Genomic DNA, 23,890 nt, shown 5'->3' on the forward strand with positions numbered 1-23,890 from the left:
TATCAACGCTGCACCAGGCATCGCACTTTATATTTTGACTTCAGCTCAAATCACATTTTCTCTAGTTGTGTAGCAGCAGCCTCAAGCATTTGCTGAGCGTTGCGTGTGCGCAGGCTTTAAGTCACACTGACATACGAGACACATCCAGGTCAAACTCAGAAAGTTTAGCTTCACTTGTATAATATGATATTTTTACCTTTAAACAGGCAGTCATTCTAATATCTCCCAGAATGCGGTGACAGCTGTCGATGCAGCAGATGACACAGAGAAGTGAAGACTTTTACAACGACTACTATTTATCACTAACCTCATCCATTGTTCCAGCTGTGTCCTGTGTGAAGTAAATTAAGTGTAAACACTTCCCTGCCATGCCCCGTCCTCCTCCTCCTCCTCCTCCTCCTCCTCCTCCTCTCCCTCCATCTGTCTGTGTTCAGATCCGCTCAGACCGGGACAACAACAGGATGCTGCGTTACAGCGTGACGGGCCCCGGGGCCGACCAGCCTCCGACCGGCATCTTCATCATCAGCCCGATCTCGGGCCAGCTGTCCGTCACCAAGCCTCTGGACAGAGAGCACATCTCCAACTTCCATGTAAGACACTTCACACCGTGACAGCTCAGGGCAACAAACATGTCATGTTTCCATCCAGGTCATTTACAGACAACTGAACTGTTGTTCTTACTACTGACATGTCGTACTTTCACTGAACCAGACACCCACAGCACTATGTTACAGAGAAACCTCACAGTCTTATGGTAAAGATGACAGGGCAGTAAACAAGCTAAAATTCCAAATTGTGCCAAGCACATTAAGGAAAGGTAGTAAAGAAAAGTCATATTAGAAGGTAATAGAATCATATTTCATCCTAAAATTGGGTTAAAAATGATCTGAATTACAGTAAAAAAAAGTACCATAGTTAGAAAACATCACACTGTAGTGGCTGCTAGCTGCAGTAGTAGTACCAGGAGGTGATTAGCCTAGCTTAGCATAAAACACTGGAAGCAGGGGCAAACAGCTAGCCTGACTATCCAAAGTAAAAAATACACCTCTAAAGGTATTAATTATTATGTTGTGTCTTGTTCATTTAATCCATAACGCTCTGTAGTTTCAGGGGGGAGTTGTGTGGTCCCTTTCATCCCAGTGACAGGGATATATATACAGAATATTAAAAGTAATAATATGAAAAGCAAGATTGGACATCCTAAAAGGAATACTTCACCCCCAAAATAACCATCAGTATATCAGTAACTCACCCTATGTTATCTTGACTTATTGAAGAAAAATTAGTTTTTCTCTCATGCCTCCACGGGGAACAAAGAATACAAAAAACAGAAAAGTCTTAATGAATTGGAGTAAATGGGGGGCCGCTTTTCACAACAGCAAAACTATATTCAAACATCCGTTAACAAACTCTCACTCAGCTGGTGCAGAATAATCCAGGTCTCATATATCCAGTCGTATGCTCACTACTTCAGTAAAACAGGCTCAAACAGGAAGACTCGTCCAGACTCACGTGGACGAGATATTGTGGTTTTAGCTGACGTCTGTCGCCTCACTGATTTGACCGATGCTCGTTCATGTCTATTTAGAGCAAGCACAAGCGCGAGCAACAGGACGCAGACTTTCGTTAACTTAGCGGCCACAGGTGTCGCTGTTAACAAGACATTTCTGATTCTTACAAACAGTCCCTTTAAGTAATTTTCAACTTTAGTTCCGTAAAATGTTGAAAGTTGAACCTAGATGGGTTTGACAAGGAATTTGAAACTGGATTCAAATCCCATAAAATGCAAAGTAACACCGACGGTAACACCAACGGTAGCACCGACGGTAACACAGTGTATTTAGTGATTTACCTCCCGCTCTGAGTCTGCCTCACCACCTCGGTTCGCATGTCATCCCCCCCGTTTTTATTTTCATCTCGGCTGTCACTTCTCTGCTGGATATATTCTCCCTCATCTACAGAGATGAAGAAGAAAATTCTTTAAAAACAGACTATATCTACTACAGTCACATCCACCTCTGAGAGAGTCTAACCTTTTGATCTGGAGGAATGCACACACACCCAGGGGAGTGGGAATCTGGAGTCGCAGCAGGGTGATTTGCATTTAAGCTGTCTGATGAATATTCATGTGATTGGATGTAGTTGTCAGAGCTCGGAGCCGGGGATGTTTATTCATGACTGTGGCTCTCTAAGAGCCTCGTACAGATGCTACATACGCTGTGAAGGAAGAACTTATCGAGGGTCGGAGGCCAATCAGTGGCTTCATTCAGCAGCTTTGACCGTTTAACGCTAAATAGATACATATCATAGGCCTGCTGTCATAAAGTACACTATTGATTGAAGTAGGGATGCACCGATACCACTTTTTTTCAGACCGAGTACAAGTACAACTACTAACATTTGGGTACTCGCCGATACCGCGTACCGATATGAGTACTTCTCTGTGCCAAAAAACCCTCGTTAACAGCCACCTGGCATTAAAATGTGTCTCGTATCCAGATTGTATCTAGATGTGATTTAACCTGATTACATTTAAAGTGGTATTAATATGTGTCTCCAGTGTCCACAATGAGATCCGTTCGCCCTGTCCAGCTCAAACAACTAAACGTTGAGGACTGCTTGTAGCCGTTCTCCACCGTTAGCTTAGCCGTTGCTTCATAAATGGCTCAGTTGCGATATGAATTTCCAAGTTTCGCTTGTATACTTCTGTTGGACCAAATTGAAAGCGGACACTTTGTCTCGTCTTGACTCCATCCACGAGTGTCTCGAATATCCATTTTGACAAGGCTTTCTAGCTGCTTTCTTGCCGTTAGCTTAGCTTGCTAACTGGCTAATGTGCTGCTTCCTCGCTGGAACAGTGATGGAACAGGTGGTTTGGTCGATCAGATCAGGTGTGAAGGGGGTCCCGGCGTCTACCACTGAACTCATGAAATCGATCTTCGGAAGGACAGGAATCTCTCCTACATACACGTTCAACAAAACAGTTTAATGCAGTGATCCGAACTGTGTGTGTGTGTACACAGTTACGAGCCCACGCGGTGGACCTGAATGGGAATCAGGTGGAGAACCCCATCGACATCGTCATCAACGTCATTGACCAGAACGACAACAGACCAGAGTTCACACACACCATCTTCAACGGCTCGGTACCGGAGGGATCCAAGCCTGGTACACACACACACACACACACACACACACACACACACACACACACACACACACACACACACAGGTAAACATGCTTGTAGCTGATTTAATCCTTCTTCGCTGACATACAGTATCTGTGTTTCCCTGCAGGATCCTTCGTGATGACGGTGACGTCGGTGGATAAGGACGATCCAAAAACTGCTAATGGGATGCTGAGATATAAGATCCTCTCCCAGAATCCCCAGAGCCCCTCCTCCAACATGTTCACCATTAACAACAAGACCGGTGACATCATCACTGTGGCAGCGGGCCTTGATCGGGAGGTGTGTGTGTGTGTGTGTGTGTGTGTGTGTGTGTGTGTGTGTGTGTGTGTGTGTGTGTGTGTGTGTGTGTGTGTGTGTGTGTGTGTGGAGCAGCTGCTGTCCAGCCTGCAGTAGCTCCTGCAGTCTAAAGACAGCTTGTGGCTCTTTTTTCTCGACGTATTCTTGCATCAGTAGATCCTACAGAAGGTTCCGTCATGTTATTCACATTGCAGCACAGCAATGATTGTTTTGAAGTATTTGTTAATCAGCTGTAAAAATCAATCAGGTCTGCCTCCTACTTCTTTAAAGTTAATATGTAAGTTAAAGGTCCCATATTGTAAAAGTGAGATTTTCATGTCTTTTATATTATAAAGCAGGTGCTATATAAATACTGTTAAACTATCAAAACGCTCAATATACGGTGAAACACACACAGCCCGTATTCAGAAATTGTGCATTTAAAAACAAGCCGTTAGGATTTCTGTCCATTTGTGATGTCACAAATCTACAATATTTAGACCATTACACAATTCCGTTGAAATGCACTAAAACGGAGCGTTTCAGACAGAGGGTGAATACAGGTATATTCAGGCAGACAGTATGAGGAAAATAATGGGTTTTTTGAACAATACAGCATGTTAACATGTTCTAGTTGAAACACAAAATACAAGTATGAACCTGAAAATGAGCACGATATGGAACCTTTAAAGAATATCTAACACATCTTTACACTCGGGGGTGCATTTTTTTTTCTGAGAGTAATTCACACGTCAATGTATTTTTATTTTTTGTAGCTGTTAGAGTAAAATAAAAGTATGGGCGCTGGAATATATATTAAAGGTCCCATATCGTGCTCATTTTCAGGTTCATACTTGTATTTTGTTTTTCTACTAGAACATGTTTACAATGCAATACAATAATGTTCAAAAAACACATTATTTTCCTCATACGGTCTGCCTGAATATACCTGTATTCACCCTCTGTCTAAAACACTCCATTTTAGTGCATTTCAACGGAATTGCGTTGCTAGGCAACAGTCTGGGTCCATGTTTACATCCTGTCAGCTGATGTTATTTACATACACTGCAACAGGAAATTAACTCGGGACACATTTAGAATGTTTACGTTTTAAACCGTGTGATGATCTATATATTGTATATTTGTGACATCACAAATGGACAGAAAAACGTCTTGTTTCAAACGCACAATTTCTGAATACGGGCTCTGTGTATTTCTCCGTATATTGAGCGTTTTGATAGTTTAACAGTATTTATAAAGCATTTAAACCTGTTTTATAATGTAAAAAAACTGAAAATCTCACTTTTTACAATATGGGACCATTAAGAGAACGTTACGTTACAACCCCTTTTCCCCCTGCGACACTTTATGCCCAAATTATGCGCCGCTTAACTAGCAAAAGTGGAGTTGGAGACGCCCTAAATGTAATTGTGCCGTACACTTCAGACCACACGCTATAGGTTAGGGTTAGGTTAAAACAGAGTTAGGGTTGGGATAAGGTTAAGGCGTTCTAATACTCTCCGCTGCTATACTGTGCCTTGTTAAATATATGTTTTACATGCATCCAAATATAATATTAATAACAATAATTGTAATGAGGGCTAAAACAGAATGTAAAGTCCCTCCGTCCAGGTGTTGACCCTCTTTGTTCTCTGTTTGTTTCCAGAAAGTCACCCAGTACACCCTGATCATCCAGGCTACGGACATGGAGGGAAACCCGACCTATGGCCTATCCAACACTGCCACCACTATCATCAGGATCACTGATGTCAACGACAACCCCCCTGAATTCACCACAGACACGGTAGGTCCACACACACACAGGGATTGTAATGTTCTTTATAAATGCCACTGAAGCTCTCTGAGCTTTTATTGGCAGCGGAAGATAGAGGAGGAAATGTTTATTTTCTTAAGGTTGGACAGGAAGAAGTAGAGGGAAACATGCTCTTTATTTAGAGAAACACAAGCACTTAGCTGTGGTGTGAGACAGAAGCAATCATCTCCACTTTGGACCCGTCAGTAGACGGTCATTTTACCCTGGTATTAATGTGTTGCTGAGTCATTTTTAAAGTGACTCCTTGGTTTTACAAGTCTGTCTCTTTGTCTGTGTTTCAGTTCTTCGGGGAGGTTCATGAGAACAGGGTGAATGTGATCATTTCTAACCTGACTGTGACGGATAAAGACCAGCCTCACACTTCGGCCTGGGGCGCCGTGTACCGCATCATCGCCGGAGACCCCACCGGACGCTTCTCCATCCCCACTGACCCCACCACCAACGAAGGCCTGCTCACTGTGGTCAAGGTGGGATGTGATCTCCAGAACACACACACACACACACACACACACACACACACACACACACACACACACACACACATACAGTCACCGCCACCTTCTGTTCTCTGCTGGTGAAGAGGAACTCATGGAACTCAGATACAGAAGAACCGGCTCAGGTATCGGTTCCCTTGCTGTGGGTCACGAGGGCAGCAATCTGATTTTGGGGCTACCTGGGGTTACCGGTGTTAACAGCAAGCATGTTAATAATGAATACACGTATATCCACCCAGCCCTGTCTCCTAAAAATTATATTCCCATACAACGAAATTGCATTGTGAATTATGTTTTGAGTAAGACCGTAAGAACAATGAGAGGAAATACGTTTCCCTGGAAATGTAACTGAGAATACGGTTGAGTTGTTTGTTCCATCACAGGGTTCTGTGTAGGGATTCACAGATACCGATACCAGTATTGGGTATCGGGTCCGATACTGTGCTCATGTACACGTACTTTCAGAACGGCTCCGATACAACGGCACCGATACCACTTTACAGCAGTGTGACGTTAACCTCGTCCTCACGTTCCACCTCCCCGACGGTGCGGGCGAGACGGGCCGGTGGTGCGCCCGAACGCGCTGGGCCGGGATCCCACCTCAACCGGTGCACGCCAGCCCTCACTTTCATTGCGCCACAGGGTTTTGCTTGCACCCTCTGACTCGCGTGTGCGTTAGACTCCTTGGTCCGTGTTTCAAGACGGGTCGGGTGGGTTGCCGACAACGCCACAGACCCCTGGGGCCTTTTACGTGCTGCGGTTTGGGTGCACTGAGGACAGTCGAAACTCGGTCTGAAAAAAAGTGGTATCGGTGCATCCCTAGTTCTATACCAACCCAGGGTTCTGTACCATCACAGGGTTCTGTACCACCACAGGGTTCAGTACCACCACAGGGTTCAGTACCACCACAGGGTTCAGTACCATCACGGTCGGTGGCTGCTTTAGAAGAACAACAGCTGGTGTTTCTGTTGACAGCACTGACAAACAAAGCGTAAAAGGCTTCAAGGCCTCACGTTGTTTTAAGAAAGACTAACTGGATGTTTCCCATCACGCTGAGAGTAATAGATCGCTGCTGCTCACAGCATGGTGCTAGACATCCAAGGTGTTGGAGATCATGGCCCACAGTCAGAGTCCGTTACCTGCAGCTATCGCAGCTCCACTTCTCTTCCATTTTTCTCTTGCAAATTAGAAATGATCCGATCATTTTTGGACGCATCGACCCCCCAACCTCTGTTGACAAATACATTACATTTCCTGTGCCTGCTTCACAATAAAATCCACCCCCGTGCACCCCCACCCAGTTGAACACTGTTAATGTGAAGCAGCAGCAGGAAATGTGTGGTTTGCATTAGCGACAGCTTAGTACAGTACAATGCAGTCGGAGACTGAACAGTACAGTTAGAGAGATAATAATTGAATGTAAAACAAGTTTAATCACATTGCACAAAAAACATTACAATCATAAACGGTATCGAAAGTCAGGTTTGATATGATATGAAGCATTTAAAAACAGACTGATCTTCACCAGTAATGATGTTTCTTTGTAACCAAGTTAAAACAGCTGAATTGTGATGCAGGTCCTAATAACATGTTATAATATATTGTATCATTATAAAACATTATGTAACTTAAAAGTCTAATATATATTCAATTTTCAACCAAATTTAGTCTAGTTTTAATATAAACATTAACGGCCCTATCTAACTGCCGTTGCTAGTTTCAGACCGACGCGGTTGTTATTTTCAGGTCCAGCTCCCACGTTGTGTAAGTAGCCGATGTACTGGCGCCCATCTGTGCACCCATGGGTATGTTGGTTTTCAGATGAGGTGTGGTTTGGTGCTTTGTTGTCTCATTGCTATCTTGAGGCAGCAGAAAGTGATTGCACCATTGACCAACAGAAACCTGGTCTAAAGTCTGGCTCAGTATTTTCCTGCTATTTAAGGGCTCATTATTCAGACAGAACGATCACTGGCGTGACCGCCGTGACCAGAGAGACCATTGGCGTCTGGTGTGGTATCTGGTGCTTATAATGAATTTTGATTGAATTTGTGATTTTCAGCCATGACAGTGAAAATCTTTTAGCTACGTGTTCTGTACTCCAACACAACAAACTCTGCCCGGCCGCCACTCACAACTCTTTCCATAATGTCAGACACTTATAACAACAATCAGAGCCTCTCATGGCAAAAGCAAGCACATTTAGTGGATGTAAATGATGTTGCAAGCTTGCCCCAATGGCACCATATTGCAACGTGTGAGCAGCTGCCGTCTACAGCGCTCTCCCTCAATACTGGATTAGTTTCAGATATTGTTGTCCCTATTAGTCAGACACAAAATAAATGAGAATATAGGGTCCAGGTTGAAAAATACAAAAGTTACCCTTTAAAGGGACTGTTTGTAAGAATCAGAAATTGGTTGTAACAGCGACACCTGTGGCCGTTAAGTCAACGGAAGTTAGTGTCCTGTTGCTCGCGCTTGCCTGTATGCACGCGCTAACTGAATATGAGCGAGAATCCGTCAAACAGTGAGGCGACACACGTCAGCTAAAACCACAATATCACTCTATATTTCAGCTGCTTGGCAATAATGTTAGCTGACCAGACAAAGGTCTCCCCATGAATCAATGCTGATCCTAGTGTTGGCTTTTCCTGCTTCAGCCTCCCGACCGCGGTCAGAACAGGGGAGACACCGGCCGGCAACAAGTCGGAGACGATAATGTTTCTCGCTGCGGAGCCCCGTCACTTCACAAGACACAAGAAACCTCTGTTGGTCTGGAGGAGCTGCAGCATTTATTTCTGCACAAACGTTCACTGTACATTCACTAGATATTCTCAGAGCTACGAACTCTTCTGCAGTGTTTATTGTGCGAGCATGCACTTGAGAGGTGGAGCGAAAGCGCAAGAATGAGCGCGGTGTGTGAATGAAGGCAAGCAGGCAGAGGAGCAGAGTACAGCAGAGACTCCGGCCCTGGAGACCAAAGCTACGGTCTCCCCCGCGTCCTCTGACCGCGACCAACACTGTTTAACAGACGGGCTTCACTAGATAGAACTTTGCAGTTTTGGTGCTTCCGTGTAGTTTGTGTTGGAGTCTGAGTCTGAACAGCGCAGCCACACGCAAGCGCGCATGGGACACCGACCCGCAATGATTTATACGTGTAAGAAGTTACAAACAGTCCCTTTAAGTTGTGCTATGGGGAAAAAAACAAACAAGAAAACTAGGATCCCCACAGACTTTAACATGAACCATGGAACGGAGAGAAGTAATTGGGCAAAAGATGAGAGGAGCCTGGAGGTGGAGCAGATCACAGACATTAATTGGTGTCTTTAGAATCCAATAGAAGAGCCTCAGAATGAATTTCAAATTTGAAGGCAGGCTGCAGGGAGCTATATGATCCCTCCTCTCACCAGTCAGGAGCCTACAGCTTCTTTTGGACTAAATAAAGTTGAGACAAGGCTGACTCAGTGACTCCCAGATAATGTCAAGACAGAAACAATCACCAGATCCCTACCAGAGAGAAGCACATTTTATGTCATTCTCTGTATGTATTTGTTCATGTTTTTAAAGGGTTTAACCTGAGCCAGGCCGTACAGCAATGTTAGGAATCATATCACACCCATACAGGTTTAGTTAATTATATACACATATTTGTTATTAACAGACTGGTATCGGATCAGTACTTGGTATCAGCCGATAAGCAACGTTAAGGAATCAGAACCAGAAAGGCAAAAATGGTATCAGAATATTTCTAGTTTTAACCTTCTAATGTTTATTTTTAGGGATGCACCGATACCGACAGCAGTATCGGGTATCGGGTCCGATACTGTGCTCATGTATTCGTACTCGGGAAACGGCTCCGATTCAACGGCACCGATACCACTTTACACGCAGCACGATGTTAACCTCTCGTTACCATATTTCGGGTCCTCAAGCTCCACCTCATCGACGGTGTGGGCGAGACGGGCCGGTGGTGCGCCCGCACCGTCGGGGAGGTGGAGCGCTGGGATCCCACCTCAGCCGGCATGCGCCGGCCCTCACTTTCATTGCGCCACGGGGTTTTGCTTGCACCCTCTGACTCGCGCGTGCATTAGACTCCTTGGTCCGTGTTTCAAGATGGGTCGGGTGGGTTGCCGACAACGCCACAGACCCCTGGCGCCTTTTACATGGGCCGAGGCCCGACGCGGTTGGGGTGCACTGAGGACAGTCCGCCCCGGTCGACTGTCGCACCAGGAGCAGGGAGCCCCGTCACGGTGCGGCGAGGTCAGGGCGGGGAGCGCTGTAAAGCTGCGGCCGCGAGTCACCTTCGCCCCGAGCCTTTCCAAGCCGACCTAGAGCGGTCTCGTTAACAGCTGGCTGTTAACGAGGGTCTTTTGGCACAGAGAAGTACTCGTATCGGTACTCGGTATCGGCGAGTACCCAAATATAAGTACTTGTTCTTGTAGTCGGTCTGAAAAAAAGTGGTATCGGTGCATCTCTATTTATTTTTCCCAGTCATCATACTCTAGCTCTACGTTTATGCCGATATCGTGAAAACTTGAGCAATATGATAGATATACAGTAGTTGTATGATTTGATCTCATAATATCTAAGATGCTCCAGGAACACAGTTAGTGCGAGTTGTGCTTCAGGTCGGTTGGTGTTTGGACATCCAGCGTAACTATCCCTCCCTTCTTCTGTCCAGCCCGTAGATTTTGAGCTGACCCGCTCCTTCATGCTGACGGTGGAGGCAGAGAATGAGGTCCCGCTGGCCCGCGGCATCCACCTGCCTCGTCAGTCCACGGCGACCGTCTCCGTACGGATCCTGGACATCAACGAGAGTCCGGAGTTTAGCCCCAATCCCAAACCTGTCAAACTGGAGGAGGGTCTGCCTGCAGGGTCTCTGCTCACCACCTTCACTGCCCAGGACCCGGACCGCTTCCTGAGACAAACTGTCCGGTACGAACACACACTGCTTGAAGCTTTAACTTTAGAGGCTTTCAGCATAGTAATCTTCGGTTGTAAGTCAAAATAGAATGAAATATGTGTATAATTAAAATAGAAAAAGGTCGAGCAGGTTTAAGTTGAGAGCTGAATGTATCTTTCACTGTCTTTTGATGAGCAGAACCTTTGAATATCTGTATGCCTTTTCATCTTCTAAATGAGCTACTTCTGAAATCACTGTCAATGACGAGGTATGCCTGAAATGAAATGAGCTCATTAGTATGTAGTCAATGCAACCTTGGACTCAGTGACAATATTGTTTTATATATTCATACAGTGCACTTCATGCAGCTGGAACGCTGTGATGTGATGTGAACGGCAGAATGAGCATAAAGCCCTTCTCTGTGAGTGGAGCGATTAGTGGAGCCACCAACAAACCTCTTCAATATCTCGTTAACATTTGTTAGCATGCCACAAATTTATTTTTTATGGATGGAATCAGAAAAACATATCGTCAGCTTGAAGGTTGAAGTTTCTGAGCTAACTGTTAACTGAGTGAAGGTTGGTGGGCTGGTTCTAAGGTTTTTCCAAACATGTGTTGGGTAGGTTAGTTGGTTGGTAGGTTGGTGGAATAGTGGATGGGTTGGTTAGTTGGTGGATTGGTTGGTTGGTGAGTTGGTTGGTTGGCTGGCTGGTTGGTTGGTGGAGTAGTGGATGGGTTGGTTGGTTGGTGGAGTAGTGGATGGGTTGGTTGGTTGGTTGGCTGGCTGGTTGGTTGGTGGAGTAGTGGATGGGTTGGTTAGTTGGTTGGTTGGTTGGTTGGTTGGTTGGTTGGTTGAGTAGTGGGTTGGTTGGTTGGTTGGTTGGTTGGTTGGTTGGTTGTTTGGCTGGTTGGTTGGTTGGTGGAGTAGTGGGTTGGTTGGTTGGTTGGTTGTTTGGCTGGTTGGTTGGTTGGTGGAGTAGTGGGTTGGTTGGTTGGTTGGTTGGTTGGTTTGTCAGAATGCGAAAGTATTTAAAGCTGTTCCGACGGCCATACTCACAGGTGGAGTGAAAAGCGGACCATCACTGAGCCTATTTACACCGAGTCACTTGTGCAGATCAGATGGACTTCGATAGCCTGTTGAGACGGTCTCAAACAACAAATGAGGTTTGAGACTCATTCTAGCCAGAAGGTGTATATCTGACTCTCCAAGAGGAATTAGTAATCTTTCCTCCTCCCAACTGTAACTCAGAATCAGGTTTATTTTAAGTATATACATACATGGAATTTGACTCCGGTTTTACGCAGCTCTCTCAATGTACTTACACAGAATAGAAATAACAGTTAGGAACAACAATAATTGACAATAAAAAAAGAATACAAGGGAGGGAACAAAAGATGTTAATCATCGTGCAGTCGCTTGGTGTTCAAAAAGATGCACTCAAACACACCGCAGACTGCAGAAGACTACAGCCGACGACCTACTAGCACATATATGCTGCGCCTGCATGAGAGGAAATAACTCTCCACACCAGCAGGCCAGTAGTCTGTATTCATCATTTAAAAAGGGAAACAGGAAGACCAAGGACGATGGATATACAAGCCGTTGTTATGATACGTCCATGAACCATTTTCACACCACGCTCACTCTCCACTTAGCTTCATTTCAGATGTTCATGTCGCTGTGAAAATATCCGTGTGTTGGAATGATCAGATGAGATGAAGATGAAACATGAGAAGAGCCTTCTGTTTTTTTCCTCTTGACCTTACTCGTTGGCTTGCTTTCCTCACTTCCATTTTTCTTCTCCTGCATTGATTGGTTTAAGCTGAACAACCAATCAGAGTGATTTCTCTCAGAGTGGTTCCGCCGCCGATTCAACATGCTGAACCGGCCGAAAAACCTCCGACACGGGCAGACTAGAGCCAACGATGCGAAAAACGCTGCAAAATCGAGACAGACGCTCACCGACGACCCCAAACTGTCTGACGGCAGACCGTCGGCTTGTGTAAGGTTAGAGCTGTGAAGACGATACAGCTGACCAACCACTGTGTGAAGTGAGTGTGATGTGGAGTCAGGTTAGAGCTGTGAAGATGATACAGCTGACCAATCACTGTTTGAAGTGAGTGTGATGTTGGAGTCAGGTTAGAGCTGTGAAGAGTTACAGCTGACCAATCACTGTGTGAAGTGAGTGTGATGTTGGAGTGTTGGTTAGAGCTGTGAAGACGATACAGCTGACCAACCACTGTGTGAAGTGAGTGTGATGTTGGAGTCAGGTTAGAGCTGTGAAGACGATACAGCTGACCAACCACTGTGTGAAGTTTGTGTGATGTTGGAGTGTTGGTTAGAGCTGTGAAGAGGATACAGCTGACCAATCACTGTGTGAAGTGAGTGTGATGTTGGAGTCAGGTTAGAGCTGTGAAGAGGATACAGCTGACCAATCACTGTGTGAAGTGAGTGTGATGTTGGAGTCAGGTTAGAGCTGTGAAGAGGATACAACTGACCAAACACTGTGTGAAGTGAGTGTGATGTTGGAGTGTTGGTTTCAGCTATGAAGACGATACAGCTGACCAACCACTGTGAAGTGAGTGTGATGTTGGAGTCTCGGTTAGAGCTGTGAAGACTATACAGCTGACCAATCACTGTGTGAAGTGAGTGTGGTGTTGGAGTGTTGGTTTCAGCTGTGAAGACGATACAGCTGACCAACCACTGTGTGAAGTGAGTGTGATGTTGGAGTCAGGTTAGAGCTGTGAAGATGATACAGCTGACCAATCACTGCTTGAAGTGAGTGTGATGTTGGAGTGTTGGTTTTGGACAGTTACAGAGACGGTTGGACAGAAGTGATTTGTCTTCTCCTTTGTTGAGGTTTCCCTTCAGTGACCATATTCAACAGCACAATTTCATTTGCTGAGTAATTTGGTGAATGTTTGCCTTCTCACTTAGCGAGGGCGGCGTGCTATTCTCTGTCACAGCCCCATTTAGAGATAAAAGCTGGAAAGATATATCTTGACTGGAGGAGTTGTCTATGTGTCCAGCTCCTGCAGCACGGAGCAGCAGCTGAACAACAACCAGAGCAGAGAGCCTGCATGACTGCTGCTTTTTGTCTTTTACATCCCACTATTTGTTTCTAAATGTAGTGCTGAAGTCTTTGTAGCCTAGCAACAGCCAATGGTGGACGCACACTGTGTTCACAAAAACATTTGGATGCACACACATAAAGCGAGTGTATTGTGCACTGTAGTGCGGGTCAGGGAGAGCATTTTGGTTTCCGATTTTTCTATTCTGTAGTTGGTGCTGCTCCTACATTTATTCAGAACTCTTTATCTCACCAATTAAAAATATAACAAATGGACAATATTTCCTCTTCATGGGGGGTTTACAGAGAGTTATCGTAGGCTCTGCTCACCTCTGTTGAAAGCTGTGCTATTTTCCTGTTTATTCACAATATATCTCAACTGCGTGTCCTGTTTGAAACATGACTATTTCTGCTGTTACAGCAACGCAGATGTAGTAATATGGGCCTAACGGGCCTGGGCCCACCCACCTGTACAACTGGCCCATTCTAAATGACTGACAGACTAACTGCTAATATTAACATTTAAATACATGATAAAGACAAAAACGTGTCCGTTTCTAGAATAAAGTAAAAGACAACATTTATTAGGGTTACTATCATGTGTGAAGTCTGGACCAATCACAACAGGCCATTGACGTAACGTCACAGTACAGGCTCCTTACTACGGAGGTTGTTCAGCTCAAAAGAACTCTGAAAGATCTATTAGAGATTGCAATCTAAATTAATTTATTGTTATGGTACAACGAGCCTCAGTTTTTAAACAGGTAAAGAGAGTTATAGATGTTCCCATTCAAAGAAACAGGGCTGTAATGGAGGCCAACTTTTATATATTAGGATGTATTAGGATGAGACCGCGGTTCATCCAACACATGGAGATGTAGACCCTGTTTCCACATGGAAGGTGAGTTTTGGTTGGAGAGTGTCATTTAGGTGCTCGGTGTTTGAATTGAGTTTTGTTTAGGTGAAAATGGTTAGCATGAGCTGTTAGCCGAGCTTCTTCCCGTTATGTGGGTATGTGGGATGAGAAAGTTGCTACTAGAGCTGTCAAAGTTAACACGTTAATAACAATGCAAAGTCGTTTAACGCCATTAATTTCTTTGACACATTAACACAACTTGTGATTTTTAAGGTTGTAACAACTCAGTGTTTAAAGCTATAGGGAAGATACTGGTATCATATTAAACTAGAGAACCTAATGAATCCATCGGTACCAGCCACGTCATACTAGCTTGTAGTGAAGGAGGCTAAATAACGTTCCAAACTTACACTACATTTTGGCGAGAAAAAACTGTCATGTCCATTTTCAAAAGGGGTCCCTTGACCTCTGACCTCCAGATATGTGAATGTAAATGGGTTCTATGGGTACCCACGAGTCTCCCCTTTACCGACATGCCCACTTTATGATCATCACATGCAGTTTGGGGCAAGTCATAGTCAAGTCAGCACACTGACACACTGACAGCTGTTGTTGCCTGTTGGGCTGCAGTTTGCCATGTTATGATTGGAGCATATTGTTTTATGCTAAATGCAGTACCTGTGAGGGTTTCTGGACAATATCTGTCATTGTTTTGTGTTGTTAATTGATTTCCAATAATAAATATATACATATATTTGCATAAAGCAGCATATTTGTCCACTACACATGTTGATAAGAGTATTAAATACTTGATAAATCTCCCTTTAAGGTACATTTTGAACAGTGTGATTAATTTGTGATTAATCGTGATTAAATATTTTAATTGATTGACAGCCATAGTTAGGGCTACATGTTTAGCATTTCCTTATCTGATGTTTGTAGCATGTTTGTACCATCGGTACCGGGGCGCTCGGGGTCATAAAGAACTGTAATGTCAGTGTTCTAAATGAATGGATGCAGGCAGGCAGCCAGGAGGAAGTGACTGAGGAGGCTGTTAGACAGTTCACCAAATAAAATTCATTGATTTAACCATGCAAACTGTTTCAAAATAAAAGTATACATTTATTATCAGAGCACTCACATAAGAAACGTAGCACTAACGGTGCTGAATATATTTTGAACTTATGAAAGGATTCTCCTCGATTTATGAACTTTTTTTTTTTGTCAAATCAGCAGGGGGAGGCTTGTAGAAACATCTCTCTCTCTCTCTCTCTCTCTCTCTCTCTCTCTCTCTCTCTCTCTCTCTCTCTCTCTCTCTCTCTCTCTCTCTCTCTCTCTTGTTGACTGTCCCTTTAATTCCCTGTCATTTCCCTTTCATCTATGGATCAACTTTAATAGGGGGGAGGGAATTAGGTCCGAAAGTTCTATTTAGGCTACAATACAACCACGAAAAGCAATCAGGCTAAAAGCTGTTTACACAACTAAATGAAACAACATGACACTGTGGGTTGGTTTTCCCCCTGTCCTCCCCATTGTTTCACTGCGGTCAAGCCAGCCGTCAAAATATTCCATATGCAGACCTACGCCCTTGTGAACTGTACTAGTAGTAGTTTATATTACTGCCAAAAAATCTTCTGCTCGCGCCCTACAGCCGCTCACACGTAAAGACTCTCCATCTCAAAGGCCCAGCCAACATGTAAATCCTGGCAGCGTGCCTGAGTATATGGTATGTTAGATAAATACATTAAATTAGCGAGTCACAGGGATTTAGCATTCTGCTTATGGGGGGTTAACAAGTCTAGAACACATAACATGCAACACATTTCCACTGACAAATCTTGTTTGTTGATGTCATTTTCAGATCTGTTAAAGGTAGGGGGAGAATAAGTGGATGAACTGTGGTTGCCTCGTGAGAGTGCTGCTGCAGTCTCCATATATCAGCTCCCCAGTAGCTGCTTGGCCTGTAGCCAGGAAGCAGATAAAGAAGCCTCTCTCTGTGGTGGTTTTCTCATGCCGTCCCCTCTTCTTTCTCTTTACTGAATCCAGGTACTCCAAGATGTACGACCCCGCTAACTGGCTGGAGATCGACCCGGTTAACGGACGCATCTCCACCATCGCCATCCTCGACCGAGAGTCTCCCTATGTCAAGAACAACCTCTACAACGTCACCTTCATGGCTTCTGATAACGGTGAGACACCGGGTTGGGAGGGGGGGTTGCACGGGCGTCCTGCAGTAACCCCCCCCCCCCCACACACACACACACAGAGCTGGATTGTGTTCACCGTGCCTCAGTGCTCTGTGCTGGTTTTACTGTCCAGCTTTCTGCAGTGCATCTGCAGTGTTACTAGGAGGCAGTAGCTACAATCTTCACTACACACACACACACACACACACACACACACACACACACACACACACACACACTACACAGCATTATTAAAAGTAGAAAGCTACATTACTGTCTACTCAGAAACTGTCGCTTAAAGGTCCCATATCGTGCTCATTTTCAGGTTCATACTTGTATTTTGTGTTTCTACTAGAACATGTTTACATGCTGTATTGTTAAAAAAAACACATTATTTTCCTCATACTGTCTGCTTGAATATACCTGTATTCACCCTCTGTCTGAAATGCTCCGTTTAAGTGCATGTCAACGGAATTGCAACGGAATTGCGTTGCCTAGCAACAGTTTGGGTCCATGTTTACTTCCTGTCAGCTGACGTCATTCACATCCACTGCAACCAGGAATAAACTGGGACACATTTAGGATGTTTACGTTTAAAACCGTGTAATGGTCTAAATATTGTATATTTGTGACATCACAAATGGACAGAAATCCTAATGGCTTGTTTCAAACGCACAATTTCTGAATATGGGTTGTGTGTGTTTCTCCGTATATTGAGTGCTTCGATACTTTGAGAGTATTTATAAAGCACTTAAACCTGCTTTATAATATAAAAGACATGAAAATGTTACTTTTTACAATATGGGACCTTTAAAGGGAACCTCCATTATTATTATTTTTTAGGTTTTTATATAATTCCGTAGCCTCTCAGTGGTGTTCTCTATGTATTCAAATCCCAACATTCAGATCTTTGGTCGAAGTACATAGGCTACTCTATGTTTTAGCTTCAAAATGCTAATTTCCAAAGCCCCTTCTAAAAACGTTTTGATGACCCTTTGAACCCGATGAACCCGATGATGCTACATGTACAGTTTATATACATCCTAAAATACAGTGTATTAACCGTTACATACAGTAACTTAGATGGCAGTCGCCATGCTCCCAGTTTGGAGAAGCAGACAGGAGTACATAGCCTACTCCCCACAACCCCACTTCAAAAAGTCCAAACTAACCCTTTCAGCCATTTCCAAACAGATCACAGCTAGCGTTGACTCAGCTAGTGCTAACATTGACTCAGCTAGTGCTAGCGTCGACTCAGCTAGTGCTAGCGTCGACTCAGCTAGTGCTAGCGTCAACTCAGCTAGTGCTAACGTCGACTCAGCTAGTGCTAGCGTCGACTCAGCTACTGCTAACGTTGACTCAGCTAGTGCTAGCGTCGACTCAGCTAGTGCTAATGTCGACTCAGCTAGTGCTAGTGTTGAGTGATGAGTGGACGTTAACATTTGAAAAAACAGATGGAGTCGACCTTTAACATATGGAGGATACGTCACATCAAGAAACATCTACTGTCAACAATAATAATAATAAATAATAGTTAATAATCTCAGTTAATAAATATAATAAATACATGCAAGTGTCATTAATATACCACTATTATGAAATAAATTCATTGTTTCTTGAAGGGAAAATAACATATAGTGATGTACTTGACATTAGTAGTTCAATGTACTGATAACTTCACGTCACCGTCGGTCCGTGACACACATGCTCTCTCCCTCTCTCTCTCTTAAACGCACACTCGCTAACGCTACGGGCCGCCGGGCTTTCAATACACAGTCTGGAGGAAACCCGTCTGGTCTCGTCACCCCAAAATCACATGAACTTTCTAGTCAACAAACGCAACATATACATAACGTATACACAACATATTCGCTCTCTCTCGATCGACCGTAACGTTACGCCGGGCTTGCTGCGTTAATTAAACACGGTTTTAATGATAATTCATTATTATCAGTAATACTAACCGCCGTGGTTTATCAAGAAACCGTTACATCCCTATACACAATCTCTGTGATGGGTCCCAGTGGAACAGAGCATATTAAAGGTCTCATATTGTAAAAAGTGAGAGTTTCAGGTCTTTTATATTATAAAGCAGGTGTAAGTGCTATATAAATACTGTTAAACTATCAAAACGCTCAATATACGGAGAAATACACACAACCCGTATTCAGAAATTGTGTGTTTGAAACAAGCCGTTTGGATTTCTGTCCATTTGTGATGTCACAAATATACAATATTTAGACCATTTCACGGTTTTAAACGTAAATATTCTAAATGTGTCCCAGTTTATTTCCTGTTGCAGTGTATGCAAATAACATTAGCTGACAGGAAGTAAACATGGACCCATCTGTTGCCTAGCAACGCAATTCCATCGCAATTCCGTTGAAATGCTCTAAAACGAAGCATTTCAGACAGAGAGTAAATACAGGTATATTCAAGCAGACAGTATAAGGAAAATAAAGTTTTTTTTTAACATTACCGCATGTAAACATGTTCTAGTAGAAACACAAAATACAAGTATGAACCTGAAAATGAGCACGATATGGGACCTTTAAGGCTCAGTTTGGGTACCGACATGTCATGACTCCAGCCCTGAAGATAAGCTCTTATTTCACATTATGGAAGAAGAAGAAGACTTCTTCCTGTAGACAACAGATTGTACTGTCCACCTTTAATTACATTTCAATTCTTTATTCCCATAATCAAATGATCAGGAAGGCTTGTAGGATTACACAGACACAGAACTCCCATTGATTTCTATAATGGAATGTTTTTCTGCCTATTTAGCAGAATGTCATTCCCAACGTCCTGCTCTTGTCCCGATCACAACTGAGCTTTATAGCCACAGGAAAGAGGATTCTCTGTTCAAAGTGGAACATTGTTCAAGAGGAATGTCATTCGGCATCCAGTCTCTACGCTGCACCCCGTCCATACAGAGACGCTGCTGTGCTCCCAGCTTCCTGCTAACTGACTGTCTGAGCACCGCGAAGAGCTTACTGATAAAAGAAAAACACTCAGACACAAGGACAAACACACGCAAGCTTGTGCAAGAGGTTACATGTCTGCAGTTTTTCGGCGTACACTGTATGTGCACCGGTCACCTGCTGTTACTGAGCATACTCTAGTTTATACTACTGTATGTCCATGAAGAATACAGAGGACATGCACTCACTTCAGATGAAGTGATGTAGCACTGTTGCCTCATTGCTGTAATAATACGCATAACTGGAAGTATGTGTCGACTCTGCAGTAGTAGTTAGCCAGCTTGCATGCATTGAGGCACTGACCAACTAAACATTCACTTAAAGGGGACATATTATAAAAAAGTGAGATTTTCATGTTTTTTCATTATAAAGCAGGCTTAAGTCCTATATAAATACTGTGAAAGTATCGAAACGCTCAATTCACAGGGAAATACACACAGCCCGTATTCAGAAACTCTGCATTTGAAACAAGCTGTCAGGATTTCTGTCCATTTGTGATGTCACAAATATTCAATATTTAGACCCTTTATGCAATTTTAAACATAAACATTATAAATGTGTCCCAGTTTATTACTGTTTGCAGTGTATGTGAATGTCATCAACTGACAGGAAGTACACATGGACCCAAGCTGTTGCCTAGCAACACAATCCTGTTGCAATTCCGGCGAAATGCACTGAAACTGAGCGTTTGAGACAGAGGGTAAATACAGGCATATTTAGGCCGACAGTATGAGGAAAATAATGTGTTTTTCGAACATTACAGCATGTAAACATGTTCTAGTAGAAACACAAAATACAAGTATGAACCTGAAAATGAGCAGGATATGGGACCTTTAAAGGGTATCTTTGGTATTTTTCATCCTGGACTCTCTACGTATAATCTCATATTTCTGTGTCTAACTGACTAATAGGGACAACATCTGAAACTGGTCCAGTATTGAGGGTTAGATTGCTGTAGATGGCAGCTGCTCACAGGCTACAATATGGTGCTATTGGGGCAAGCTGGCACCGTCATTTACATCCACTAAATGTGCTTGTTTTTACCATGACAGGCTCTGATTGTTGTTATAAATGTCTGACAACATTAAGGAAACAGTCTCGCTCAAGGAAGAAGTCTCCTTCTGAAATCTGGTGAGGTGACGTGTTGCTGGAAGTTAGCTGTGGAATAGTGGAATACATCCATGGTGGAAACGTGAGTGTTTGTTGTGTTGGGAGTACAGAGAGTGTATCTTAGTGTTCACTAAAATATTTACAATGTCATGGCTGAATATTTAGATGATTTCCACCATGTGGATGAGGTCTGAGAATCCGTATTTATTTGAGCCAGAGTATACGATTATTCAGATTTCACAACCAGACTTCTCCTTGAACGGGACTTGGACACAACAAACAGACGGGATCAAGTGAAAGGTCAGAAACACGTGTTATTTCTCTGTAGGGTCCTTTCCATCATGTTGTCAGACTGATAATAACAATCTGAGCCTGTCAGAGGCAAAAACAAGCACTTTTAGTGAACATAACGTTAGATTGATGCTGCTCACTGACCTCACAGCTCGGTTACAGAGTTCTCCCTCAATACTGGACCAGTTTCAGAAAGTGTTGTTTCCATTCACTTAGACACGAAAACATGGGACAATAGGGTCCAGGTTAAAAAATACAGAAGTTAGCCTTAACAGGATCAGGCTGGGGACATTCTATATATGTTTCTTATTGTCAACAAATCCAATGTAAAGACTAAACCAATGTGTTAGTGTCTCTCAATACTTTCTGACTTCCCTACAGAGGAAGAAGATATATCCGGCTTATAGTAGATACAGTCATCGTTGGTTTGGCTCTTTTCAGAGGAATTGTTGACAAAAGGAAAATATAGAATTTTGAACGAGACCACCAGACCTCTAGAGTAGCATCACGTTTAATAAGCAGATTGACATTATATTGACTAAATACATTATCCTCCCCAGATGATGAACCCTTTTCATTGTAGACACTGTATGAGCTATTGTGTGTATGATTAGCTTTTAGCTATATCTGGTGCCAGAAATGTACTGTGAATTGTCACTGTTAAATAAAAAATAAAGTAAAAACAACAATAAAGTATTGAACATCTTCATTGTGTGTGTCCAGGTATCCCTCCTGCCAGCGGGACGGGCACCCTTCAGTTGTACCTGCAGGACATAAATGACAATGCACCTCACGTGTTCCCCCCCGAGGTGGAAATGTGTGAGAGGCCAGATCCAAATGCCATCAACATCACAGCCAGCGACCCCGACCTGGCCCCGAACGCTGGACCCTTTGCCTTCGAGCTGGCCAATCGTCCAGTAGACGTACGCCGCAACTGGACGCTCAATCGCGTCACTGGTCAGTATACGGGATAACGTGGCCGTTTTGTTCTGTATCTTCATTCATTCGTTTACTCTCTGACTTTTTGTTCCTGCTTAAAGGGAAGAACCCACCCCCAAAATAAAGATCTAAATATTTAAATAGTCACTTCATGTCAGAGATGATCCTGTATGTACTGTGACTCCAGGTCCAGTAAAGGGGGCACTCAAGACTTCGGGCAGACAAAAATGATCCATTTATTTGACTTGAACATGACTGCAAGGAGACTGGAGTTCTCTGAGACCTGACTTGACATGAGATTTGAAAGCAAAAACATGCACGTGTCAAAAGCAGTAAGTAATGAAAAGGAAGGCATTAGGCATGCCTTCTTTATTAATATACCTATATATAGGTCTATGTATTGAGAGGACGAGGTCTCAGCTTTGTAAATAAATGACTGCTAGTCACTGAAAACCAAACATTCAAATTCTGTGTCAGTTTAATGGTCAAGACATCCTGAAGACTTGTGAAGTGCTTGAACTTGGATTGTCGATCTTCACAAGACTTCTATGGTTAAATAGTCCATTTGGACTATGTCCAATTCCTAGCTTATTCTAGAGTTTACAGCCTTCTTCAGAGAATGGGACTAAACACGACCCTGGGGCTGGCCGTGCTAGCTAATGGCTACCGCTCTGCACGGCTCTCCTACGGCGGTTATCGCTGATAACACCGTCCTGACCCACGGCGTCGTCGCAGAAGCGTAGCGCCCACCCTCCGGTTCCCCCCAATGTAAACACTGTTAGCTCTGTCAGCACTGTCGCCGTTGTTTTGCGCCGTTAGTGCCGTTAGCACCGTTGGCTGCTTGCCGCTGGCTCAGCCGTCTCCATGTTGAGAGCCATGCGGAGGCAATAGAAATGCTCTGAATTCCATATTGAGCCCCTTTAAGGTATAGAATGGTTTGTAAGAGCTGATGCCGTGTGACTTGAAGACTACTGCTAGATGTTGCGACAGCCTATAAATGTAAAGGGAGTCTCACTGGGATGCTGCTGGTGCTCCCTGTTGGTTTAGCAGTGTCCAGCCTGGTTTTAAGCCGGAGGGAGATTCTCGTCCTCCACCCCCTTGTACCCACTGGCCTGGAGGGGCCCTTCAGTTCTGGGCAGCTCCCATGTTAAATTAGTTGAAGTTGGCATGAAGTCCGTAAGTGAGGATCAACCTCTCCATCTATCTACCCCTTCCATCCTACTCTAGGCGAGTACGCCCAGCTCAGACTGAGGATCGGCTCCCTGGCCAGCGGGATCTACGAGGTTCCGATCATGATCACTGACTCCGGCAACCTGCCCATGTCCAACACGTCCTACCTGAGAGTCAAGGTCTGCCAGTGTGATCACCACGGAGACTGTGTGGACATGGAGCGAATCATCGCCGCTGGACTGGGCACCGGAGCCATCATCGCCATCCTCATCTGTATCATCATACTGTTAGGTGAGCCTCCCACACACACACACACACACACACACACACACACACACACACACACACACACACACTCACAACCTGACAGAAAAATGTGAATGAAAATTGTACAGCATATATTTATATTTGCAGCTGCCATCTGAAGCTTTCTGCATGATATTACATCTACAGTTGCTCTGGTGGCTGTGGTTCAGGAGGGAGAAAGATCGGTGCCATCAGTGTGTGAATGATTAGTTTAGAGGGGGCGGTAGTAGCTCGGTCTGTGGGGACTTGGCTTGAGAACCAGAGGGTTGCCGGTTTAAGTCC

At 44.0% G+C, this 23,890-nt stretch overlaps 1 protein-coding gene across 13 annotated transcripts in view; it reads left to right on the forward strand.

Annotated features, from left to right (window-relative positions):
• The window catches only part of LOC141768522 (cadherin-2-like), a 101,176-nt gene that overhangs the window by 56,059 nt on the left and 21,227 nt on the right, over positions 1-23,890 (forward strand). For all 13 annotated transcript variants that reach the window (XM_074636884.1, XM_074636885.1, XM_074636886.1 and 10 more), the window contains exons 5-13: positions 435-590; positions 3,024-3,168; positions 3,298-3,470; positions 5,134-5,271; positions 5,583-5,768; positions 10,474-10,727; positions 16,669-16,811; positions 21,917-22,150; positions 23,360-23,593. In XM_074636884.1, the coding sequence (XP_074492985.1) occupies positions 435-590; positions 3,024-3,168; positions 3,298-3,470; positions 5,134-5,271; positions 5,583-5,768; positions 10,474-10,727; positions 16,669-16,811; positions 21,917-22,150; positions 23,360-23,593 (1,663 nt within the window). The remainder of the gene's footprint in view (positions 1-434; positions 591-3,023; positions 3,169-3,297; positions 3,471-5,133; positions 5,272-5,582; positions 5,769-10,473; positions 10,728-16,668; positions 16,812-21,916; positions 22,151-23,359; positions 23,594-23,890) is intronic.

Source organism: Sebastes fasciatus, chromosome 5 (assembly GCF_043250625.1).
Source record: "Sebastes fasciatus isolate fSebFas1 chromosome 5, fSebFas1.pri, whole genome shotgun sequence".
Lineage (NCBI taxonomy): Eukaryota > Metazoa > Chordata > Actinopteri > Perciformes > Sebastidae > Sebastes > Sebastes fasciatus.